The sequence below is a fragment of the Branchiostoma floridae genome, chromosome 12, assembly GCF_000003815.2.
Source record: "Branchiostoma floridae strain S238N-H82 chromosome 12, Bfl_VNyyK, whole genome shotgun sequence".
Taxonomy (NCBI): domain Eukaryota; kingdom Metazoa; phylum Chordata; class Leptocardii; order Amphioxiformes; family Branchiostomatidae; genus Branchiostoma; species Branchiostoma floridae.
In genome coordinates, this window is record NC_049990.1 from 2,780,975 (window position 1) to 2,802,279 (window position 21,305).

The following is a 21,305-nucleotide window of genomic DNA, read 5'->3' on the forward strand; positions in this document are numbered from 1 at the left end:
GACGGCGTCTGTATTAGTCTCCAAACAGACCATACGGTGCCTTAGAGATAGTATCAAAGCTGGCCTAGGAGTGTAGCCGGCACCGGTGTCCGTTTGACTCCCTTTGGCCGTCTGTACTCCTTGGCCAGCTTTGATACTATCTCTAAGGCACCGTAGGGTCTGCTTGGAGACTAGGCTGTATGTCATGTAGATTGTGTCGCGTGTGTTTTTAGAAAACATTACATTTAATCAGACTAATTCATTTAATGTACAAAATTGTTTTGAAACGTCCAAAAGTAATTTTTTCAAACTTTCAATAGACATACGAATCACTCATAAGTATTTGTCGACAAGTCGCGTTAGGGCCTTTGGTTCATTCTTTATTTCGGATGAGGTCTTCTTTGTTTGTTTCTTCTTCTCTTCATTTGTTTATCGATCGAACTTCCCATAGAAACAACTACGTCTATAACGCATTAAACAGGGTGATTTAGGGGGAATACTAAGACTTTATCCTCTAACATCTGCTTCGAGATTAAATATCAGAGCACGTACAGAACGCTCAACGCGCGAAGCCTTGCGTCCTTTGCCAGCTGAGTGCGGTTTGATTATTATGCAAGGTGAGTGTCCGTGTAAATATTTGCTGTCAGAAACAAGCCTACATTTTTAGACTCGATATCTGCCACGTAACGAGACCTGAAGGTCACTCCAAGGTTGCGGGATACATAAACAGCATCCCTTCTCCTTACGGCCATTTTGAGTTGATTATATGGATGACATCAATTTGTGTGCGTTTAAAGAAGATAAAATCTCGGAAAACTGATACTTAGAATGCCAACGTCAATTCCGAAGTAAAAAAAAAGATGTGAAAGAACAAAAATGAAGAACCTATTGTTCCCTATACCATAATCGGTCCGCTTACATCTTTCATCATGTAGGCAAATTTTTAATTGCCCAAACCTTAACGTTAGTTCACCTTTATCCGCGGAGAGACCTTTATCCGTACTATTTAAAAGTGGGGTATTCATGGATGTCACGTCGACGGACGGTGGTTTCAAACTGCAGTATTTAAGAAAAAATTGCAATTTGAAACCGTCGTCCGTCGGCTTGATATCACTTAATATCATATTGTTAAATGCAACGGATATAGGACACCCTGCGGATAAAGGTGAACTATCGTTATATCATTCACACGCTCGCATCAGCTTTGCGATTCCTAGAGGATGTCATCCATATACTCAAAACAACATGGCCTAAGTCAGAAACATCATGATTGATGCAAGCTCGACTCACTGACAGTGAGGACTAACTGTGACGAATGCTGTTCGACAGGATTCCGCCTTCTACACCTTAAACAGTTTTCTTGGGTTCGCTTCTGCACATTTTGCAGAAACAAGAAACCTCCTCAAATTGTAATATAAGTGCTGTTGATGAAGTGTTATTGCCCGAGGTATGGTTCTCCTTTATACCCCCTTTCCACTAGGACGGCGCTCTCGCCGCGCTCTCTCTGCGACCTAAAAGTTTACAGATCGCTTAACGAATTGTATACAAAAGAAACGATGTTTTTTACACTTTGTGTGTTTTGTTGTTCTCTCAGTCACACTTTTACATGCTGTATGATATACCCATTATGAAATCAAATGTTACACATATCCTATTTAGGTCACAGTGAGAGCGCAGCGCGATCGCCGTCTAGTGGAAATGGGGCCTAAGCACCGGGCTGATACCAGTACCAGTAGCGACCAGTTAAGGATCCGCATACGGAATAAGAATCCTGGAACATAACATTGAACATAATACATGAAGCAAGAATATGGAGCTTTAGACATACAACATGGAGCATGATACGTGGAACATGGATCTGCATATGGAACAAGAAACATGGAACATGAAACAAACATGGAACATGGAACGTGACGCATTAAACATGGACCATACATATAGAATACAGCACGGTGTATTCCGTATAGCCCAAGGTATCAGCCCGACCGCGAGTCGGATCGCCCGACGGCCGGAGGGTGATCCGACCCGCGGGAGGGCTGAGACCAAGGGGGATGCGGTATATACCGTGTTGTATTTTATCTATGTCATACCCACCTGAGAAAACTCATGTTTTGATGCAAAATGCGCCAGAAGTCGAACAAATTTGGTGCCCTCGAACAATAAGTGATGCAACAGCAATGTTACAACGTCCGAATCAGGTATTCGAATTGCCAATTCGGCCCGCTCGAAACAGTTCGATTTATTCGAATGGAGCCTGTGTGATACGCTTTTCGAACCTGTGCGATACGGAAACGTATGGCCCGGTTCGGAACACCCGTATCGAACGTTTTCGCGTCACAGGTATGACATAAAACATGGACCATGACACGCGGGACGTGGAACATGGAACATAAAACATGCATGGAACATAGAACATGCGACATGACATATGGAACATAAAGCACGACTCGTGGAACATGTAACATGAACCATGACAGGCGAAACGTGTAACTTGGAACAATGTGACTCAAAAGCGGGACTTCTACCACAAAGCAGACAAGTACATACCCAATTTATAGACTATGATTATAAGTTTACTCATAACACATGCCAATAGATAGATAAAGCCAAAATAGGCACTTATTTAATTGTATGCATAAATGGCCCAACCAAATCAGACACTATAAAGGCTGATAGTGTATCAACACATTCAAAAAGGACTTAAAGTGAATGCGCAGATGAAAAGTGCATCAAGATATTGCGAGGCAATAGTGGATCCTTTAACTCATAATCCTACTAGATAAATCATATCGTCACAACTATGCCTCAAAAGGTGCCTCAAAACCAAGCTAATAATTTTAACTGCCTAAACAACATTTGAATGATTTCAATCGTCAAAAGTTCCCATCGCAAAATCTCCCCAACTTGAAGATCTCTGAAACATAACATTTCAGTAAATTTCAATCCTTGGTTAAGAAATGTCTATTAAACTTCTCCACCATCATGTTTTTGTTAACCCACGCACCACGTAATGGATCTCCTGTTGTTGTCATCCTTGACATTGTGATTGTTGGTCCTCATCAAGGCCGGTGATGTCATCAGTTACTCAACGTTAATGTGATTATTTTTAGCCATCCGTATTGACACAAATATCTATTTGTGCGTTTGAAGCTGTTGAACTTCTCACGCATCAGGTATATTAGGACCCAGCTTCTGCTTCTGCCCCACTCCTACCATACAGCTTCAAGGCGCCGATACTGGTAAGTCTCCTTTCTTCAGCTGTGCAGTTACATTGAATATATTTTGTTGTTAGCCTATTAGTAAGTACCATCTGGATAGCAGTTCGCTCCGACTTTTAAAATACACTATATACAGTCGCTTCTCTGCTTTTCTGTCTGGGAGCTTGGACATCTCTGATGCATGGAATATTCAATCCTAGTCCTGATTTTGGACGAGGACGCTGATTGGCTCCATCCGGGTAGTAGTTCGCTCCTTTGTTCACTTCTGCTACCCAAGAAACTTGAAATGGTTAACTGATCTCTGTATTCGAACAAGCGTTGCTACGCCCTTTCGAACAGGCGCTTTAGATCCGTAATCCTTAATTTTCTACTTAACTGACGTGATCACCATAAGATTTGTATACAGTCCCACAGATGGCTAGCAGAAGAAAATGTTGGTTATTTGGTTGTAGGACTCCCAGGCTGGCGACTGTGCTCAAAATGACTTTCTTACACACCTCTCGTAGAATGAATTTGACTCGTCCTAAACGATTGAAATTTCTTTCTTCGCCATATTAAAGTGGTCATTTTTCTTTTCTGTTTTGTTTAAAAGACGAATAGCTTTTAAAACAGGAAGAATTGACACGTGTCAGTTGAGTTTTTGCCACGTGTCAGCATTTCGTTCGTCACGTTTTAGACCTACGAATTCAGTAAAGACATTGCTAATAATGTGCAGGAAAGGAGCACAGTGGAGGTTTTGTTCTTCACTTGATTGATGTTTAAACCATGAAGATGATAACTCTTTGTGACGGTTACTGACTCTGACTTATTGTTAAGTGTATAATTCGTTTTAAGTGTGTAAGACTTTTGAAAAGCGGGGCGTGCCTCGGGCGAGCGTCGTGTGTGTGTCAGTGGGGGCTCCGACGGCCCCGGCCGACCTATTCCTGTCCGAAAACCAATTTGATACAAACTAAAAAAAAGGCGTCTATTTAACCAATTGAATAGAAACCTTTTTTTGAGTTTGTATTTTTTGGTAAGATGTTCTTCAAGCGTATTAGCGCTCAACCTACTACACCCGAGCCCCGTCCAGATTTCCAGCGAAAAGGAGACAGTAGACTAATCTCGAACCAGATCCACGGTGCGTTATGTATAGTATCAAACTGCCCGTTTGACTCCCTTAGCCGGCTATAGTCCCTGGCCAGCTTTGATACTATCTTATGGCACCGTAGGATCTGCTTGGAGATTAACAGTCGACGTTCTGACGATTGTAACATTCGGCGAGCTTCGTCGACGGGGGCTTTACAAAATGAAAGACTTCCAAACCTAGAATAATGAGTGTCACGTTGCAAGATGTCTCATCTATCCAATTACGTCCAGTTTCAGTCGAGTTCCTGACTTCATCGACCAACCATGACTCCCTTCCTTCTTCTCTTTGTTGCCCTGGCAACGGCTTCTCCAGTGAAGAGGTATGTATATACGTATTCTACATCGTGGTTGATATTGTTATCGAAGGTTATACTGCTGTACTTTATGATCTCTTGTAAGTATTATGACCCGTGCTGTGCACACTAGTGTCGTTATGGATATGGTACCGGAGGGCGATCCAACCCGCGGGGAGGCTGGGACCGAAGGCCGGAGGGTGATCCGACCCGCGGGAGGGCTGGGGGCGAAGGCCGGAGGGTGATCCGACCCGCGGGAGGGCTTGGACCGAGGGTGATGCGTAATACACCGTGTTGTATTTTATTTATGTCATGCTGACCTGAGAAAACCCATGTTTTGATGCGAAATGCACCAGAAGTTGAACAAATTTGGTGCCCTCGAACAATAAGTGTTACAACAGCAATGTTCTAACGTCCGAGTCAGGTATTCGAATTGCCAACCGTGCCGCACTTGGCCCGCTCGAAATGGTTCGATTTACTCCAAGGAAGCCTGTGTGATACAAACTTCGAGCCTGTGTGATACGGAAAGTTATTGCACGGTCCGGAACACCCGTATCGAACGTATTCGCGTCACAGGTATGACATAAAAGTACATATTGGCGGATGAACTTCTCTGATGAAGTGTTCTTTTTTTATACATGAGGTTAATGAGGTCTCAGTTCAGCTATTTAATCTTTGTCTCGCCCGCATATCGGAATTCAGGTTTGAATATTTCACGAACCCTTAATGGACACAACGGCTTACATCAGATTTCGTTCTGTTTCGACTGACTGACCTTAGGTATTTTTTTCTCGATAGCAAAATTGTACAGGAAGTTTGAAACTTTCTGAATGTTTTGACCGCAGACAGACCACTGGTCTGGATGCTGACGGGGACGGACACATCACCATCATTGAAGTGGACAACGCCATGGACCTGGGAGAGGTCCTGGTGGCTTTGGATACCGACGGTACGTACCAATCCTACATTTCAAGTTGACATTTTCATGCGTGTAGGCTGTGACGTCACATCCGTCCGCCATGTGACGTCACATCCGTCCGCCATATGTGGCGTCACATTCTTCAACCAAGTGACGTCACATCCGTCCGCCATGTGACGTCACATCCGTCCGCCATGTGACGTCACATCCATCCGCCATGTGGCGTCACATTTGTCAGCCATGTGACGTCACATCCGTCCACCATGTAACGTCACATCCGTCCACCAGGCGGCGTCACATCCGTCCGCAGTGACGTAAAACCTGTCCGCCATGTGACGTAACATCCATCTGCTATGTGATGTCACATCCGTCTGCCATGTGACGTTGCATCTTCATGCCGTGTAATGTCACATGCCCCATGTGTGTTTTGGTCTGTGAATGTGTAAGCTCTTAGCCACAAAATCGCGTGTGGACTTTTGTGGTTTTACTTTGATGTTTTGTTATCATTTGAAGGAAAAATCCAACGGACAACTTGCAGAAGTAAAAGCCAGTCTCGAGCTTTAACCAGCCAGCTTGGTTGGCAATACTTGCGCAATAATTACGTCAGTGTGAACGTTCTTTTCAAAAACTCTTCTTCTCCCTGCAGGTGACATGCAGTTCACCGTTACAGAAGCCCTGCAGTTCATCGACCATCACTACTTCAACGTCCTCGACACCAACCATGACCACGTGATATCCTTCCAAGAAATCCAGGACGGCCTGACCCTGGCTGACCTGTTTGCCTTCTATGATCGCAACGGTACGTTTTGGTGTTAGGGCGCGGTCACATAGGTCGTACGATCGTCGTACGATCGCTAACATCGCCGAGATAATTTTTCAAAACATTCTTGTTTTCACTCTTTCGTTTTTCCATCCTCAGATGACGGATTCCTGTACGGTGCAGAGGCTGACCGCATCATCGCCATGTACGATGCGGCGTACGGGACAGCTGCAGTTCCCGCCGCGCGGCGCCAGAGGAGGCAGGCCGACGGGCTGGACACCAGCGGGGACGGACATCTCACCCTCAACGAGTGTGAGGCCGGACTCAACCTGACGGTAGTCGCCTACGCTTTTGGACACCGACGGTACGTACCGAGTGATAGCCTCCTTCACCGGCGTCTCTAGGGCCTTGGCGGAAGTTTTTTTATCCGGGAATACGCCGGGAGAGACAAAAATGCCGGGAGAGGGATGTGAAGGAGGCTACCGAATGATAGGTGGCCTAGCGGCTAAGCAACCCCACTGCTTGGCCATCTGGATCCAATTCCATGGATCCTTCACAGTCACATTCATGAGTGGAAACATTCCCTTTTCAAAACTCTATTTACCTTCGCCAAGAAGGTTACGTTTACAGGACAACGTGCCTGTGTGTTCGTGTGTGAACACGAAAACTCGAAACGAAAATGTCTGGATGGATTGTTGATTTTTGGTAGATGATGGTAGGTCTTCACCTTAAAATGATTGGAATTTGGGCCCCTATCAGCTCGTCATGTTGCTGAAGCGCGCAGAAGATCTCCCTCTTTTGATATTTTCGTGTTCTGGACATGCTATGGTCATGATTTCCGAGTGGTACACAACTCTTGTTTGTTTTTTGTAGGTGACCAGATGTTCACCGTTGACGAGGCCCTGCAGTTCATCGACCATCACTACTTCAACACCCTCGACACCAACCATGACCACATGCTGAGCTTCCAGGAACTTAGGGACGGTGTGACCTGGCCTGACCTCTTCGCCTTCTACGATAGAAACGGTACGTTCCAACCTTAAGTGTTCCTATGAAATCCCGACGTGTTTAGATTTACTCAAAACTGCTTACGTCATGTCCAAACTGTGATGTTATCAATTCTTAGAAGTCTATAATCCTCTTTTTTAATTGGGTCCGGTCAATTGGCTTGCATTTTTAGCTTAATGTGCTTCTTTGATCGGTCCTCATTGAATTGCTTGCCTCTCCTCCAACCATTTTGCCCGGCATTACTTCGGGAATAAGTCCAAAACTGCAGGTAAACTGGTAACGTCACGCTTTCATTAGTCTATGGCCAATGTGTAACATTATACAGTGTGTTCCAACGAAATACAAACTTATTTCAACAATGCAGAATTCATTAACAATTTGTCATATTCTTAAGAAGTTTGTTTCTACCGCGCCTCCTATGTTTGGAGGGATACTGGGTAATACCCATCGCCATGGCATCTTTTTAAAAGCATTCTTGTTTTCTTCCATTCTCAGATGACGGTTTCCTGTACGGAGCTGAGGCGGACAGGGTCTACTTTATGTACAACGAGGTTCAGAACGCCGCGGCCGGGAACTAAGTCGACTGATGTATCATCAGAAACAGATCAGTACTTAATAGTAACTTGCAAACCTACATTCATGAATACTTTGTCCTTGGTTGATGGGAACAAAGTGTATCCCCGCTAGCCCTTTGTAATAGCCATTGGCGTGTTGGTCAGTCCTGGCTGTGCCTGCTTAAAGGCAAACCAATAAATAAATAATTAAATGAATAGATGAATACCCTTTCTTGGTGTTTGATTGTATTGATTAAAGGAAAAATCTTCCAAGCACTCAAGCTTTGCGTTTGTCTTTTATTTTTTATTACATCCATGAACAACAATGCTACGTGTTCAGCAGGTAAGCATGTATTTTGCGTCTGTTTCTGTGCGAGTATGCTTGTCAGTGTGTAACTGTATGTTTGTACGTGCACGCGTGCGTGTATGTGTGTCTGTTCCTGTATCTTTGTGTGAGTGCTTGCGTGTGTATGTCTGTGTGTGTGTCAGAGTGTGTGTGTATGCGTGAGTGCGCACCCGAGTGTGTGTGTGTGTTTGTGTTAGCGCGTGCATGTGTGTGTATATTAGCACACAATATATTTTGGCACTACCAGTAGGGTTCGCATGCCTTCCAATGAGACATCAAGCTTAAGGCCGGCGGTCCTATTTTTGAGTTACTAAGATCCACATCTTGAGCAGGTCAAAGAATCCACCACACGTGTCGAGGACGATTACGTTGCACGTTGAGGAGATAGGAAAATTAATGTTGTATTTCCAGTTACACGAATGGCCCTAACAGACTCCTAGATGTAGACCCTGTCGACCTTAACATTTTGTAAAGCCGGATTCTGACAAAGGTACAAGGTTTTCGACCAGACGACCTAGATCAGTCTTCCCGTATTTCTCACTCTTTGTAAACAGTTTTGAGAACTCGATGTAAGAATCATTCAATGTGTAGTGAGCATTTATCAGCTTTACTTCTACAATGTATGTCTGCATAATCACGGTATGATGTTGAAAATCCCAGTGCCTGATGCATTTCAGTTTTGCAATGAATTTGTTCGATGACTTCGGCTGAAAAAAAGAAGATAATCCCTACCTAATCTAATTATTTTAGGACCGTAGCAGGAAACACAGCATCCTTTTTGCTTGGCCCTACTGATTCTGCAAATTGTGCAAAGTTGTGCAACAGTCGAGAATGTTAATTCCAAAGTTCAGCCATAAATTTTATTACGCGTACGAGCGAACGTTTCGATGACCGTCTGTTATCTTCGTCAGGGTTATACGAAGAATAGGGTATAACCCTGACGAAGATTGCGGTCATCGAAACGTAATAAAATCCATGGTTGTGCATCGAGAACTTTATTTGTGGTTAAGTATTTTACCAACATGATGAAATTTTTCACTGAGTCGAGAATGTTCCAGGGCAGGTTCTCTTATTGGTTCAGTTAGCTCTAACTCTCAGTAAGTCGAGAAATGCTGAATAAGTCCTGATGATTCATGTAAACTAAACCCTTAAGTGGTTCTTGAGTCTTGTTACGTGGCGACCATTGAGTGGAACAAATGTAGGCTTGATGCCAAGGAAAATATTAACCCGGGAGCTACTTTCCCTTATCAAGTCACGCCCAGTCGGCACGGGGTACAGGAACTCGCGTGTTGGCTGTTTTTGACGTGCCTTGATAGATTATCTCCAAGCAGATGTTAGAAGGATCGGTCTAAACATTCCCTGAACCGTCCTTTTTCTTCGGGTCGTGCGTCAAAACAACGAGTTAGAGACAGATGATTCTTTATCCAGGGAGGTCAATAATCAAATAAAGAAAAATAGCCGACTGGGTCGTACTTTTGTTGATTGGGTACTGCTTAAACGTGGTTCGAGCCCTCGCCCTCTGAATTCACGGCGACATTTAATTAATTTGTATAGAGCGAAGCGTCATAGCAAGAAACTGATGAAAAAGCTTCTGTCTCAAAAGCTCCCATAGCATAAGTAACATAGCTTTAGATCTCTGCTAAATGTCATCTGATGGATCAGTCAATATAAACTTCTTCACAATCATTTAAGAATAGAGATTTTCAAACCCTCGCATCGCATCTTTCTACTTCTGTTGATGTTACCCTTGACATTTAGACTGTTCGGCCTGGTTAAGATAAGGCCGGTGAGGTCACCGCTTGGTACGTAACTTTCATCAAATTATATGGGAAACAAGTATTGACACACGTATATCAATCTGTCGGTTGAAAGCTGTTGTACTTCCCACACGCCAGGTATATTAGGACCCAGCTTTCTGGTCTTTTCCCCACTCGCACCATACAGCTTCAAGACGCCGGTACTGGTAAGTCTCGTTTCTTCAGCTGTGCAGGTTGTTAAGTTCTTGTGCCTGAAGGCGGTATCTCACTGCATTGGGGGCAGCGGGGCGGCACTGCGGGGTTCGGTCACTACGGCACTGTTGTGCTATTTTCGCCGATGTTGTATAATTCAGATATTGTGTAATACGTAAAAATATGACTTAGGAGACAAGAAAATACACAAAATGTAAGAGAATGCGTTCTTTATCTCTGAAATTCGTTGAGTAATCTTTCGAACCCCGCAGTGCCGCACCGGAACTCCGACCATGTGCAATAAGAACTACCTTTTGGGCGCGGTCACATACGCCGGGCGAGTATTTCGTTATGCTTCGCCTATTTGTTGTGTAAAATATGTTGAATTACCGATTCTGCAACGTTAACGTTGCTTGATAAATGTAAAGATTCAAAGTGCGCCAAAGAGACTGTTAATCGTTATAAACCATTTGTATGTAAGACTCAACCATATTTTTATATTGGAAAGCCAGCGTGTTTTCTCAGAGAGCAGTGTCCTGGTCGTTCGTAAACTGAACATCTGACTACAGTAACTTTGCGTTAAGAGGACCACTCTTGTAACGCCCTATGATCTTTTAGTTTTACCCTTTGCTTAAAATGTTTCTTCCTCTGAAGGCACCGCAGGACTTGGATCTTCAGACAAATAAATACGATATTCAAATTTTGGTCCCAAACCTAGAGTAACGAGTATCGTCAAGTTGTGTTAATTTTTTTCCAGTTCAGTTCCAGTCTCCAACAAACCAACCATGACTCCTTTCCTTCTGCTCTTGGTTGCCTTGGCAACGGCTTCTCCGGTGAAAAGGTAATGCTTTACAATTATACAACTTCATGCATACGTCACGTCTGTCCCATTTGTGATAAAATACGTCTAGAAAACTTAGACTGCTGTTCCTAGTTGTACAATATCTCCTTTACATAGTGTGTGATGCCACAATCGTTGTGGATATGGGAATGAATCTATGAAATAACTTAGTGATAGACGATTGCATTCCGGATGTCACAGGTACAGTACTGCTATCCAACCCCCCCCCCCCCCCCAGTGGGACCGCGTAGCGCAGCGGCAGCGTGCTCGGAAGATGAAAATTTGTCAGCCCAGCTGCTAAGCTGAGGTCAAGGGAAGACAGAAAAAAAATCTTCTTTTTGTCGACGATTTCGGAGCACATATTTCTCAATCCGTTCATGAACACAACGACTACAACGCTATCTATTACAGAATTGTGTCAGAAGCTAAAAAAAAATGTTTCTCCGTGTTTTGAACGCAGGCAGACCGGCGGTGTTCTGGACGCTGATGGGGACGGACATCTGACCATTATTGAGATAGAAAACGCCATGGACCTGGGTGAGGTTCTGGTGGCCCTGGACACTGACAGTACGTACCAAAGCACCCACATCTCATGTTAACAATTCAGACAAGTTTAAACTTTTGGCGACGTCATATCCGTCCGCCATGCAACGTCACTTCCTTCCGTCTTGTGACGTCATATTGTATGGCAGTTCGGTGGTCCTTACAAGTGTCAACTCGTCGCCACAAAATCGCATCGATTATTCATCTTGATTTATCTCCTGCTTATATCTCAGAGAACGGTCCATCCAATGAAAAATAAATAAAACATGATGTGTTCTGTTTCTACGAGTCGCCCTACGACAGAATCTCTTTTACTTAGGTAAGTTAGGTTATACCAGTCCAAGAAAACGTATTTCAATGGGATATGTGTCAAAATTAAAGTTGAGAAAATTTGCGTCCTTAAACAAACAAATATCGTTACTACAGCAATTCCAACATTCTGATCCTTTTTTTTCAATTTTGGAGCGTACTGGATGCACCCTAAGTACGTTTGAATAATGATTCTACAGATGCCCATGTTGTACAATAGAAGCCATTGTGATAACCGATAATATCACGGCTCAGGGACCAAGTATGAGATAAAATGCGCAAAAACATCGGATTTTCGCCTTTACCCTGCATCATTGTCACGAGAGTGTCAACGTCCTTGTTTCCAATTCAAACTCTTCTTCCTTGTTTCAAAATTCTCTGTAGATGACCAGCATTTCACCCGACAATGACACTCTTTAACCACCCAAAATGGCGGAACACTCTTGACAATACGTCATTATCACGTGAGTGAAAAGCTACATGTTTTTAAACTCCTCTTCTCCCTGTAGATGACCAGCATTTCACCGTAGACGAGGCTCTGCAGTTCATTGACCATCACTACTTCAACCGTCTCGACACCAACCACGACCATCGGCTGAGCTTCGCAGAACTTCAGAACGGACTCACTCTGGCCGACCTGTTTGCCTTCTATGACAGGAACGGTACGTTTTGACGTCAACTGTACCCCAACTCAAACTCATAAAAAACAAGGAAGACATCCGTCATTTTCGTCAACATTTGCATGCGTTCTGATGTTGAGAGAAATGACGTAAGCCTTTTTGTGGATTGTGAATTCACCATTTGCACCATGGCAATTACTCTCATCTTTCAGGTAGGCCTTGTTGAAAAGTACACGTCTTAGGCTTACGTCACATTTCCAAACCGGGGCCCGACCGGACAGCTCTCGGGAGCGTAAAAAATGATATAAAATGCATCAAAATACACAGAATGTCAAAATAAGACTCATGGGCTTAATGTGTGTAGATTTCTTGGTATACATTGTAATTTTTCGTTTCTTAAAACATCCCGGCCGGGCCCCGGTTTGGAAATGTGACCTAAGACTTAGGCTAAAGTCCCAATTGCACCGGCCGTGCCCATCGGGACCTGGGATGTAGCCCCGGCTGGGCTCCTAAGATACAAATTTGGCCCGGTAGACTGCCGGACACCGGGGAGTAACTCTCGTTGTTCCTCACGGGTAGGTTCACGGTGCCCATTTGCTACCGGGTCCCGGGTTACTTTTAGGTTGACTTAAAATTCAGTGCAGTGCCCCGGGAGCCGCAAGGTGCCCACTACGCCACGTATACGTAGGGGTCACGTCCGTACGTCACGTCCGTCGTGCCAAGTATCGTTGGACGTGCACAGCGCCGAGATATCCTTTTATTGCCTTTTCTGTTTTCACCTCTCGTGTCTTCTATTCATCAGGTGACGGGTTCCTGTATGGTGACGAGGACGACCGCATCTACGCCCTGTACAACGCGGCGTACGGGTCCTCTCTCTTTCAGACCGGCGGTGTTCTGGACGCTGACGGGGACGGACATCTGACCATCATTGAGATAGAAAACGCCATGGACCTGGTTGAGGTCCTGGTGGCCTTGGACACAGACAGTACGTATCAAAACATCACGTATTAATTTGGCATTATTTTTCTATTTTGCTTTTGGACAGAGGAGGACAATGCTGCACTGCACTCAAGTTAGTACTGTAAATGCATTTAAGTTCGCGGCGATTTGATCTCGCGATAGCGGGACAATTGAGTATTGGCGTTTGTTTTAAGTTCGCGGTAGCGCCAAAGACTGTAGTCACATAAAAATATTCGCGATTTTAAGTTCTCGGTGAACTTATATCAACTGTACCACATACAGTGTACGCAGTACTGACAGAAGGTCAAAAGGTAGACTTTTCGTTTACCTCCCCGACCAAAGTCGTGTACCCATGGTGGCCAAATCATGTATCAAGTTGCACTTTGGAAGAGTTAAACGTTTTCGCAGACCACAGACGTAAGTCACATCATTCGGCTATGTGACATGCCATACGTTCGCGCGGGTAATGCCACTTCCTTCGACCCTATGACGCCACTTCCGTGATATACGTCCGGCATGAGACCCATTGTCTCTCAAAATCGCGTCGCGTGATTTTTTCATGATCTCTTGTTGACTTGGAAACTCCCATCCGATAAAATGCGCTACAAAATCAATTGTTTGGTCTTCAACCATCCAGCTTACTTGCTTTGTAGATCTGATTGACACATCCACATTTCAAAACTCCTTTTCTCCCTGTAGATGACCAGCATTTCACCGTTGACCAGGCTCTGCAGTTCATCGACCATCACTACTTCAACCGTCTCGACACCAACCATGACCATCGGCTGAGCTTCGCAGAACTTCAGACCGGACTCACGCTGGCCGACCTGTTTGCCTTCTATGACAGGAACGGTACGTTTTGACGCCAACTATACCTACGTAATTAAGGTAATAGAAGAATTCTAGCTCACAACAAAACAAGGAAGACATATGTCATTTCCGTCCACATGTGCATGCGTTCTAATATTGACATAAATGTCACAATCCATTCTGAGAATTTGCCTTTTGCACCTACGCAATTCCCGACATCTTGTTTCTAGGCAGCCCTTGTTGAGAAATGCACGTCTTATTTGTACCTACCCCTCGACCCTAAGGTCACTGGACGTACTAAACGTCTAGATAGTTTTCGAATGCCACTTTTATTAGAGAATACAAATTACCAAAATCGTTTTGAGAACTAACTTAAAGTTTCTTTGCACACACGTATCTAATACTTCCGCCTTGCATATGGTTGAAGCAATTTTTGAAATTCGCCCTTGTTGCAACATTTTGTTCCAATCTTCAGGTGACGGGTTCCTGTATGGTGACGAGGACGACCGCATCTACGCCATGTACAACGCGGCGTACGGGCCCTCTGTCTTTCAGGCCGGGCCCTCGGTCTTTCAGACCGGCGGTGTTCTGGACGCTGACGGGGACGGACATCTGACCATTATTGAGATAGAAAACGCCATGGACCTGGGTGAGGTCCTGGTGGCCCTGGACACGGACAGTACGTACCAAAGAAGACTTATCGTGTTGACATTTTAGACGAGTTTACGCTTTTGCAGACAAGCGGAGTACGCCAAATCATTCGGCCATGTGACGTCACATCCCTCTACCATGTGGCGTCACATCTACCCATCCGCCATGAAATCTATTGTCTCTCAAAATCGCGTGATTTTATGCCAGGGAAAATCTCATCAGATAAAATGCGCTACACAATCAATTGTTTGGAATTAAGCCATCCAGTTTGCTTGCTTTGTAACCCTGATTGACAACATCCGCATCTCAAAACTCCTTTTCTCCCTGTAGATGACCAGATGTTCACCGTTGACGAGGCTCTGCAGTTCATTGACCATCACTACTTCAACCGTCTCGACACCAACCACGACCATCGGCTGAGCTTCGCAGAACTTCAGAACGGACTCACTCTGGCCGACCTGTTTGCCTTCTATGACAGGAACGGTACGTTTTGACGTCAACTGTACCTACGTAATCCAGATAATAGAAGAATTCTAGCTCACAAAAAGAAAGGAAGACATACGTTATTTCCGCCAAAATTTGTTTGTGTTCGAGTGTTGAGTTGGATGACGTAGCTCCCTACTATGAACGTAGCCATTGCACCAGCGTAATTCCCGACATGAACTCTCAGGTAGCCCCAGTTGAGAACTACACATCTTATGTAGTTATAACCAATCCCCCTCTCGACCCTAACGTCGCTGGGCGTACTAAACGTCAGATACTTTTTGAATGTCACTTTTGTTATTATTTAGAATACAAATTACCAATTCAGCCCCTGGCTGCAAAGACAGAGTAATCGGCCCACCCAAACAAACGTACTAAAACTAACTACCAAAATCATTTTTGGAACTTAGGCTCCTAATTCTCCCCGTTTCTGTTGATTCTGTGGTGCATGCATATCGCCGAAGTAATTTCTACGATTAAACATTCTTGTAACAATTTGTTCCAGGCTCAGGTGACAGATTCCTGTATGGTCGTGTCGCCGTGGTACTTTTTTGTTTCACTCTTGTTTCCACCTTTCATATCTTTATTCCTCAGGTGACGGGTTCCCGTATGGTCGTGTCGCCGTGGTACTTTTTTTGTTTCACTCTTGTTTCCACCTTTTATATCTTTATTCCTCAGGTGACGGGTTCCTGTATGGAGACGAGGACGACCGCATCTACGCCCTGTACAACGCGGCGTACGGGTCCTCCTGAGCAGTGGAAGGCGGCTGATGTATCATCAGTGACAAAACAGCACTAAATCACAACCTGCATACATTCCCACACACCTTGTCTCTCGTTGATGGGGACAAGGGATACCCCCACTAGCCCTTTGTAGTAGCCACAGGCTTCTTTGACAGCCCTGGCTGTATGTGCTGAACAGCCAAACCAACAAATAAACTTGCATTAAAGAAACATTCTTGTGTTTGTTTGTGTGTGTGTGTGTGTATATGTGTGCGTGTGTGTGTGTGTGTGTGTGTGTGTGTGTGTGTGGCCAAAATACCTCAACAAGGCCTAGATGGATGATCTTGAAATTTGGTATGTGGACAGGTCTACAATGTTATACATATATCTATGAAATAAAAGATTGACAAATGTAAGGTCGACATCATGGCTCTATACTCGAGCACAATAGCCGGACCTGAGACAAGCTAAGTCTTACGTGACGACAACAAACGCGAGTCTTTTCCGATTTAAACGGGATACGTACGTGGACGACAGTGGGAAGTTCTGCGACTGATAGTCACCAGAAACCCATAATCTACTCATTAGTTTCGATAGATCAACACCTGGCCTCATCCCAAATTGAAAAAAAAGGGAGCAAGCCACCATTAGTGTTGAGGTATGCTGTTCAACCAGAAATATGATAAGAACTGATTTTTTTTAATAATGACAAAGAAGCACAGTATACTTAAACAGTAGAATACAACAGTATATTACGTATCACCCGAGGTACCAGACTCCTGGTACGTAGGAACGGCCGGAGGCTGGGCTCGAAGTTGATGTTGAATACACCATATAGTATTTCATTTATGTCCCACCCACTCGAGAAAACGCACCTTTCAATTTAAAATACGCCAGTTCGCTGTGTCCAGGTTCTATCGCTCCTCACTCACCGAAACAACACTTAAATACAGAACGGTGACAGGCATCGCCATGATGTATTGTCAGTTTATAGTTATATCCAAGTAAGAGAAATAAAACGTCAGGAACATCCTTCCTAGCTAGTGACCTTGAACGCTTCTTTAGCAAACCAGCATGGCGGACGCTAGATTATGACGTCATAGCAACGTGACTGTGCCTCTTTATTTTAGCAAACTGGAGGGCCCTGAATACGTCATATCTAAGTGAAGCGGGGCAAAATGGAACGATTCAGACTAGACTGGCCATCGACCACATTGAACACTCACTCACTCACTCACTCACTCACTCACTCACTCACTCACTCACTCACTCACTCACTCCCATAGCTAGTAGCCGTATAGGTTGTCTGTTCACAAAATTAATGTTCTCCACCTGCGTCGGTCATTAGCCAGTCTGTTCAGCTGGACCGCCGTCCTTCCAGATCACCCCTTTTCTGACCATCCGTTGACACAGACAACCAGAAAGACACGTTGAAAATATTAAATCCAGGAGGTAGTAAAACTGACTCATCAACTGCCCCGAACGTATGTTCATCAGATATGAGTTACAAACAGTACAGGTCAGGTCAGCATAAGGTCAGTTCCGGTGACACACACAGTTCGTACGTCAATGAAAACAAACAACACTGGCACAAACACGCAGTACTTTACTTGTAGCATTTACACTCCAGCGCTCCACTCGTGAACACCATGTGGTCAGTACTACTCCTGTGTTTTGCGTGGTTTTGCCAGGACGCCTCGGCCGCTGCTGTTCCAGGGGCTTTGCAAGGTGAGTTTTAGACCGGTAGTCTCCAAGCAGATCAGATCAAAGACAGTATGCACGGGCTAACAGTGACCAACCGACCACACCGTTTAGCCCTATGGTATTGTCTTCGCCCCCCCCCCCCTAACCTGTTATTCGTCATATTCTAGCTCGGGCCGGTTCTCTGATCTCTTCTCTTAATAGCAGTCTGGCTCCGTTTTCTGCAGAAACGAGTAAAATTTAGATACACGCTGAAAATATACGCGAGAGCTCTGATTGGCTATGGTCCTACGGTTAACTGTAACGGCATGGTTTGAACAGGCATGCAGAAATTCGAGCCGATTTACACTGCTTCAGTCTAAGATATTTGATACCCTAAATCCATGCGAACATGGTAGACTTCACGTACACTCCTGCCTCACACAAGGACGTTGCCATGGCAACTACACGTATCGTTTGACACCCTAGCCGGGGCGATGGGAAGTCGGTAGGTTGTTCCTGACTAATATTTACTGACGGAACCGAGCGCTAAATCATGATGTGGTTTGGTTCAACGTTCGGTCTTAAGAACAGACTAGAAGGCTATCTTTAGGTTACCAGATATTTTCTCTGATGATTACTGCATTTGTTTATTATTTATTTATCTTTATTTTTCTTATTTTTTGAAATTTGATAATGGCAGCACATATATCGTCACGTTGGACCCAGTCCATATCACGTAGTTAACGTAACATAATGTGACGTTACACATAAGATAAAGTTTTACACGCCGTTTGAATGAGAGCATTTTCCCTCTACATGGTGTTTCCATTTTTGTTTTGAAATGCCGTTTACAACTTTATATGTGATATTTCAACTCTCTTGTGTGCTTTTTAGATTTGACCTAAGCTGAGTGATTGACTATCATGTAATACTGGATTTAGGCAAGAATTCATATTTTCTATTACTTTGCTTCGGTCATCAGGATTTCAAAGCGTTTGCCCTCCTGTGTGTGACATATGGTGCCCTTTCGGCAATGTGCAGGACGAGAACGGCTGTGACACCTGCAGTTGTAACAACGGTAAGGAAACACAAACTGAGTATCCATCTTATGGGCTAGTCCACACTTCCGAGGAATGCAAAAACTACTTACATCATGGGGGTTGATACGTAATTTCCTTCAACATTCGAACGCGTTCTGCTAAGAGTGATCGAACGTGATTCGCGCTGACGAGGACCACATTCGAGCGCTTTTAGCATGTTCAAATGTTGCCGAACGCTTGTAGCATGTTCGAATGTTATGTTCGATTCCTGACAGGCATTGCTTGATAGACGTTGGGAAAGACACTGTGTCCAATACGACTTTTCACATACTTCACCCAACTGTAAAATGGAACCTGCAATGTAGTGGCAAACTCCACGAAAAAAAAGTACACGTGGAAGAAGGAGAGGGATAGTCTCTTAAACCTTGCAATGGAATGACAAGCCCACTGCCACTACAGTCTTGGAAAATCTATGGGACTTTTACGCATCTACATATTCTGTAACGGGAGGGGTCCAAAGTCCGGTAGGGGTCCAAAGTCCGGTAGGATTTTAAAATCATTTTTGCGGAGATATGCATAAGTGTCTGCACATAATAAGTGCAACTTGTTATGGACTAAACCTTGTTGTAAATAACTGAAAAGTCAGAGTATGTGTCCAAGTTGGTAATCCCCAACAGATAACGATTGAAAAAAGTACACAAGTTTGACGCCTTCCGTGCATGCTGACGAGCGAACATATCGAGAACATGGCCCGGGAAACTATTAAATAATTCATCGTCAAATACGAAATATGAAAAGATACCACCACAGATGAGAAGGCTATCTATAAAACTTCCACAGCTATGCCGTGTCTTTGTTTTTATAGTTGGATAATCGGAGCTGAATTATGCCGCATGTTCACGGCCCTGTCAACCCCGCCATCTTTGTTAATCACCTATGAAGGAAGCCGAGCGATGCTCAACACGATGGAGTTAGTCAACTCGTCAGTAGAGTACCAATCATTCAAGAAAATCGATCCCTACCGACTAAAGAAATCCTGTAGTCATTTCTGCTGTTAAAAACGAGGTTGAAGCAGGAAATACAGAAGCCGAAAGTGAAAAAGTGTAATCGCAGGCAGACGTAAACAAAGTGCCGCCATTTTTCTTTTTGCCGACAGGTTGGTTTCACCGTGAGAGGTAATCCTTGTAAGTAAACGTATTTAAATATGCATCGTAATTCAAAATATTGCACATATTTGTGACAAAAAATAGTATTGCAGAAGCTTAGTGTTATTTTGCATGCATAGGACGCTTAAAGATATGCAGAGATGGCTTGGTTTTAACTTATCGGAGTTTGGACCCCCTTTTTTGTGTTAGAACGTTCCACTGAAACGCAAGTCCAAACCTGTCAAAACTTTCGCGCGATGTCAAAGTAAAGTTCGGAATGCTGCCGTTAAAGGAAACATATGTCTGCACAGCTTAAATCACAGTTATATGGTTGTTAACAAGATCTTAAATTGTTTTTGATGGGTTCTCAGTAAAACGTACGATGAGAAAAGCCATGCGCATTCACTTAGAACAGTTACCGGACATTGGATCCCCCCCGTTAGGGTATTGTATACTAGTGTGAGATATCGCGTGGCGCAATCAGCAGTGCCTTGGACTCAGGCCAAAGGGGTCCGAGTTCGAATCCTGACGTGTCACCAATCTTGTGCCCTTGGGAAAGGCACTTTACACGACTTAACTCAGGTGTAAATGATTACCTAGCTGCGACTAATGGCAATGGTAGTAGGGGCCACGTGCAGGCCAGGTCGCCTAACCCACCCTGCCTGCCTACCATTGTCTTCCGAGACAGATGAATGCCAACACATATATCAGTGTATAGACCATGTCTTGTATTATTCTCAGCCCAGACGCTGTGCCTGCCGGTAATGTGTGAGATGTATTGTCCGTTCGGCTGGGCGCAGGACGACAGCGGCTGTGAAGTCTGCAGCTGTGCCGACTGTAAGTGACTTTGTGACGTCACAAGCACATTCGCCGCCATATTGCATTGCTGCATTCTAGCGAATCGTCATTGAAACGCATTATGGATATTTCATCGCTCAATAGTTAACGAATTTCTGTGCTCGAACATTTAAAAGACTGCCTTTAGAGCAAACATAAATTGCACACTTTATGGACGACTTTGAACTGTAAGGGAAGAAGAGAAAAAATTATTTTATTACTGTTGCCGAACACACAAAAAGTATCATGAAACCTGAGATTTTTACAACCAACCAACCAAGGAAATAATGTTAACTCACCGACCTTTTTGACCAATCATACGCGTCAGTGCTACGTCAGAGGTGACGTTTAATCTCCAAGCAGATCCTACGGTGCCATAAGATAGTATCAAAGCTGGCCAAGGAGTGTAGCCGGCTAAGAGAGTCAAACGGGCACCGGAAGTTTGATACTATACATTACGTACCGTGGATCTGGTTAGAGATTAGTGACGTTGACACATTCTCTCTCAGT

At 44.2% G+C, this 21,305-nt stretch overlaps 2 protein-coding genes across 3 annotated transcripts; both read left to right on the forward strand.

Annotated features, from left to right (window-relative positions):
• The first annotated feature begins 3,199 nt into the window (after positions 1–3,199).
• Positions 3,200–8,137, forward strand: LOC118428266. 2 transcript variants are annotated; one of them, XM_035838282.1, is made up of 7 exons: positions 3,200–3,218; positions 4,560–4,642; positions 5,461–5,564; positions 6,181–6,333; positions 6,454–6,658; positions 7,168–7,320; positions 7,798–8,137. In XM_035838282.1, exons 2-6 carry the CDS (start codon positions 4,587–4,589, stop codon positions 7,169–7,171), a joined length of 522 nt encoding a protein of 173 aa, XP_035694175.1. In that variant the 5' UTR covers positions 3,200–3,218; positions 4,560–4,586; the 3' UTR covers positions 7,172–7,320; positions 7,798–8,137. The 2 variants fall into 2 exon arrangements, with proteins under 2 accessions (XP_035694175.1, XP_035694177.1); XM_035838284.1 differs by having other exon boundaries at positions 3,203–3,218; positions 4,554–4,642.
• A 1,941-nt stretch (positions 8,138–10,078) lies between these two features.
• Positions 10,079–16,323, forward strand: LOC118428265. The gene is made up of 9 exons (XM_035838281.1): positions 10,079–10,165; positions 10,914–10,992; positions 11,453–11,559; positions 12,354–12,506; positions 13,267–13,449; positions 14,124–14,276; positions 14,710–14,913; positions 15,216–15,368; positions 16,047–16,323. The coding sequence occupies exons 2-9, from the start codon at positions 10,937–10,939 to the stop codon at positions 16,118–16,120; spliced, it is 1,083 nt and encodes a 360-aa protein (XP_035694174.1). The 5' UTR covers positions 10,079–10,165; positions 10,914–10,936; the 3' UTR covers positions 16,121–16,323.
• Positions 16,324–21,305: the final 4,982 nt, after the last annotated feature.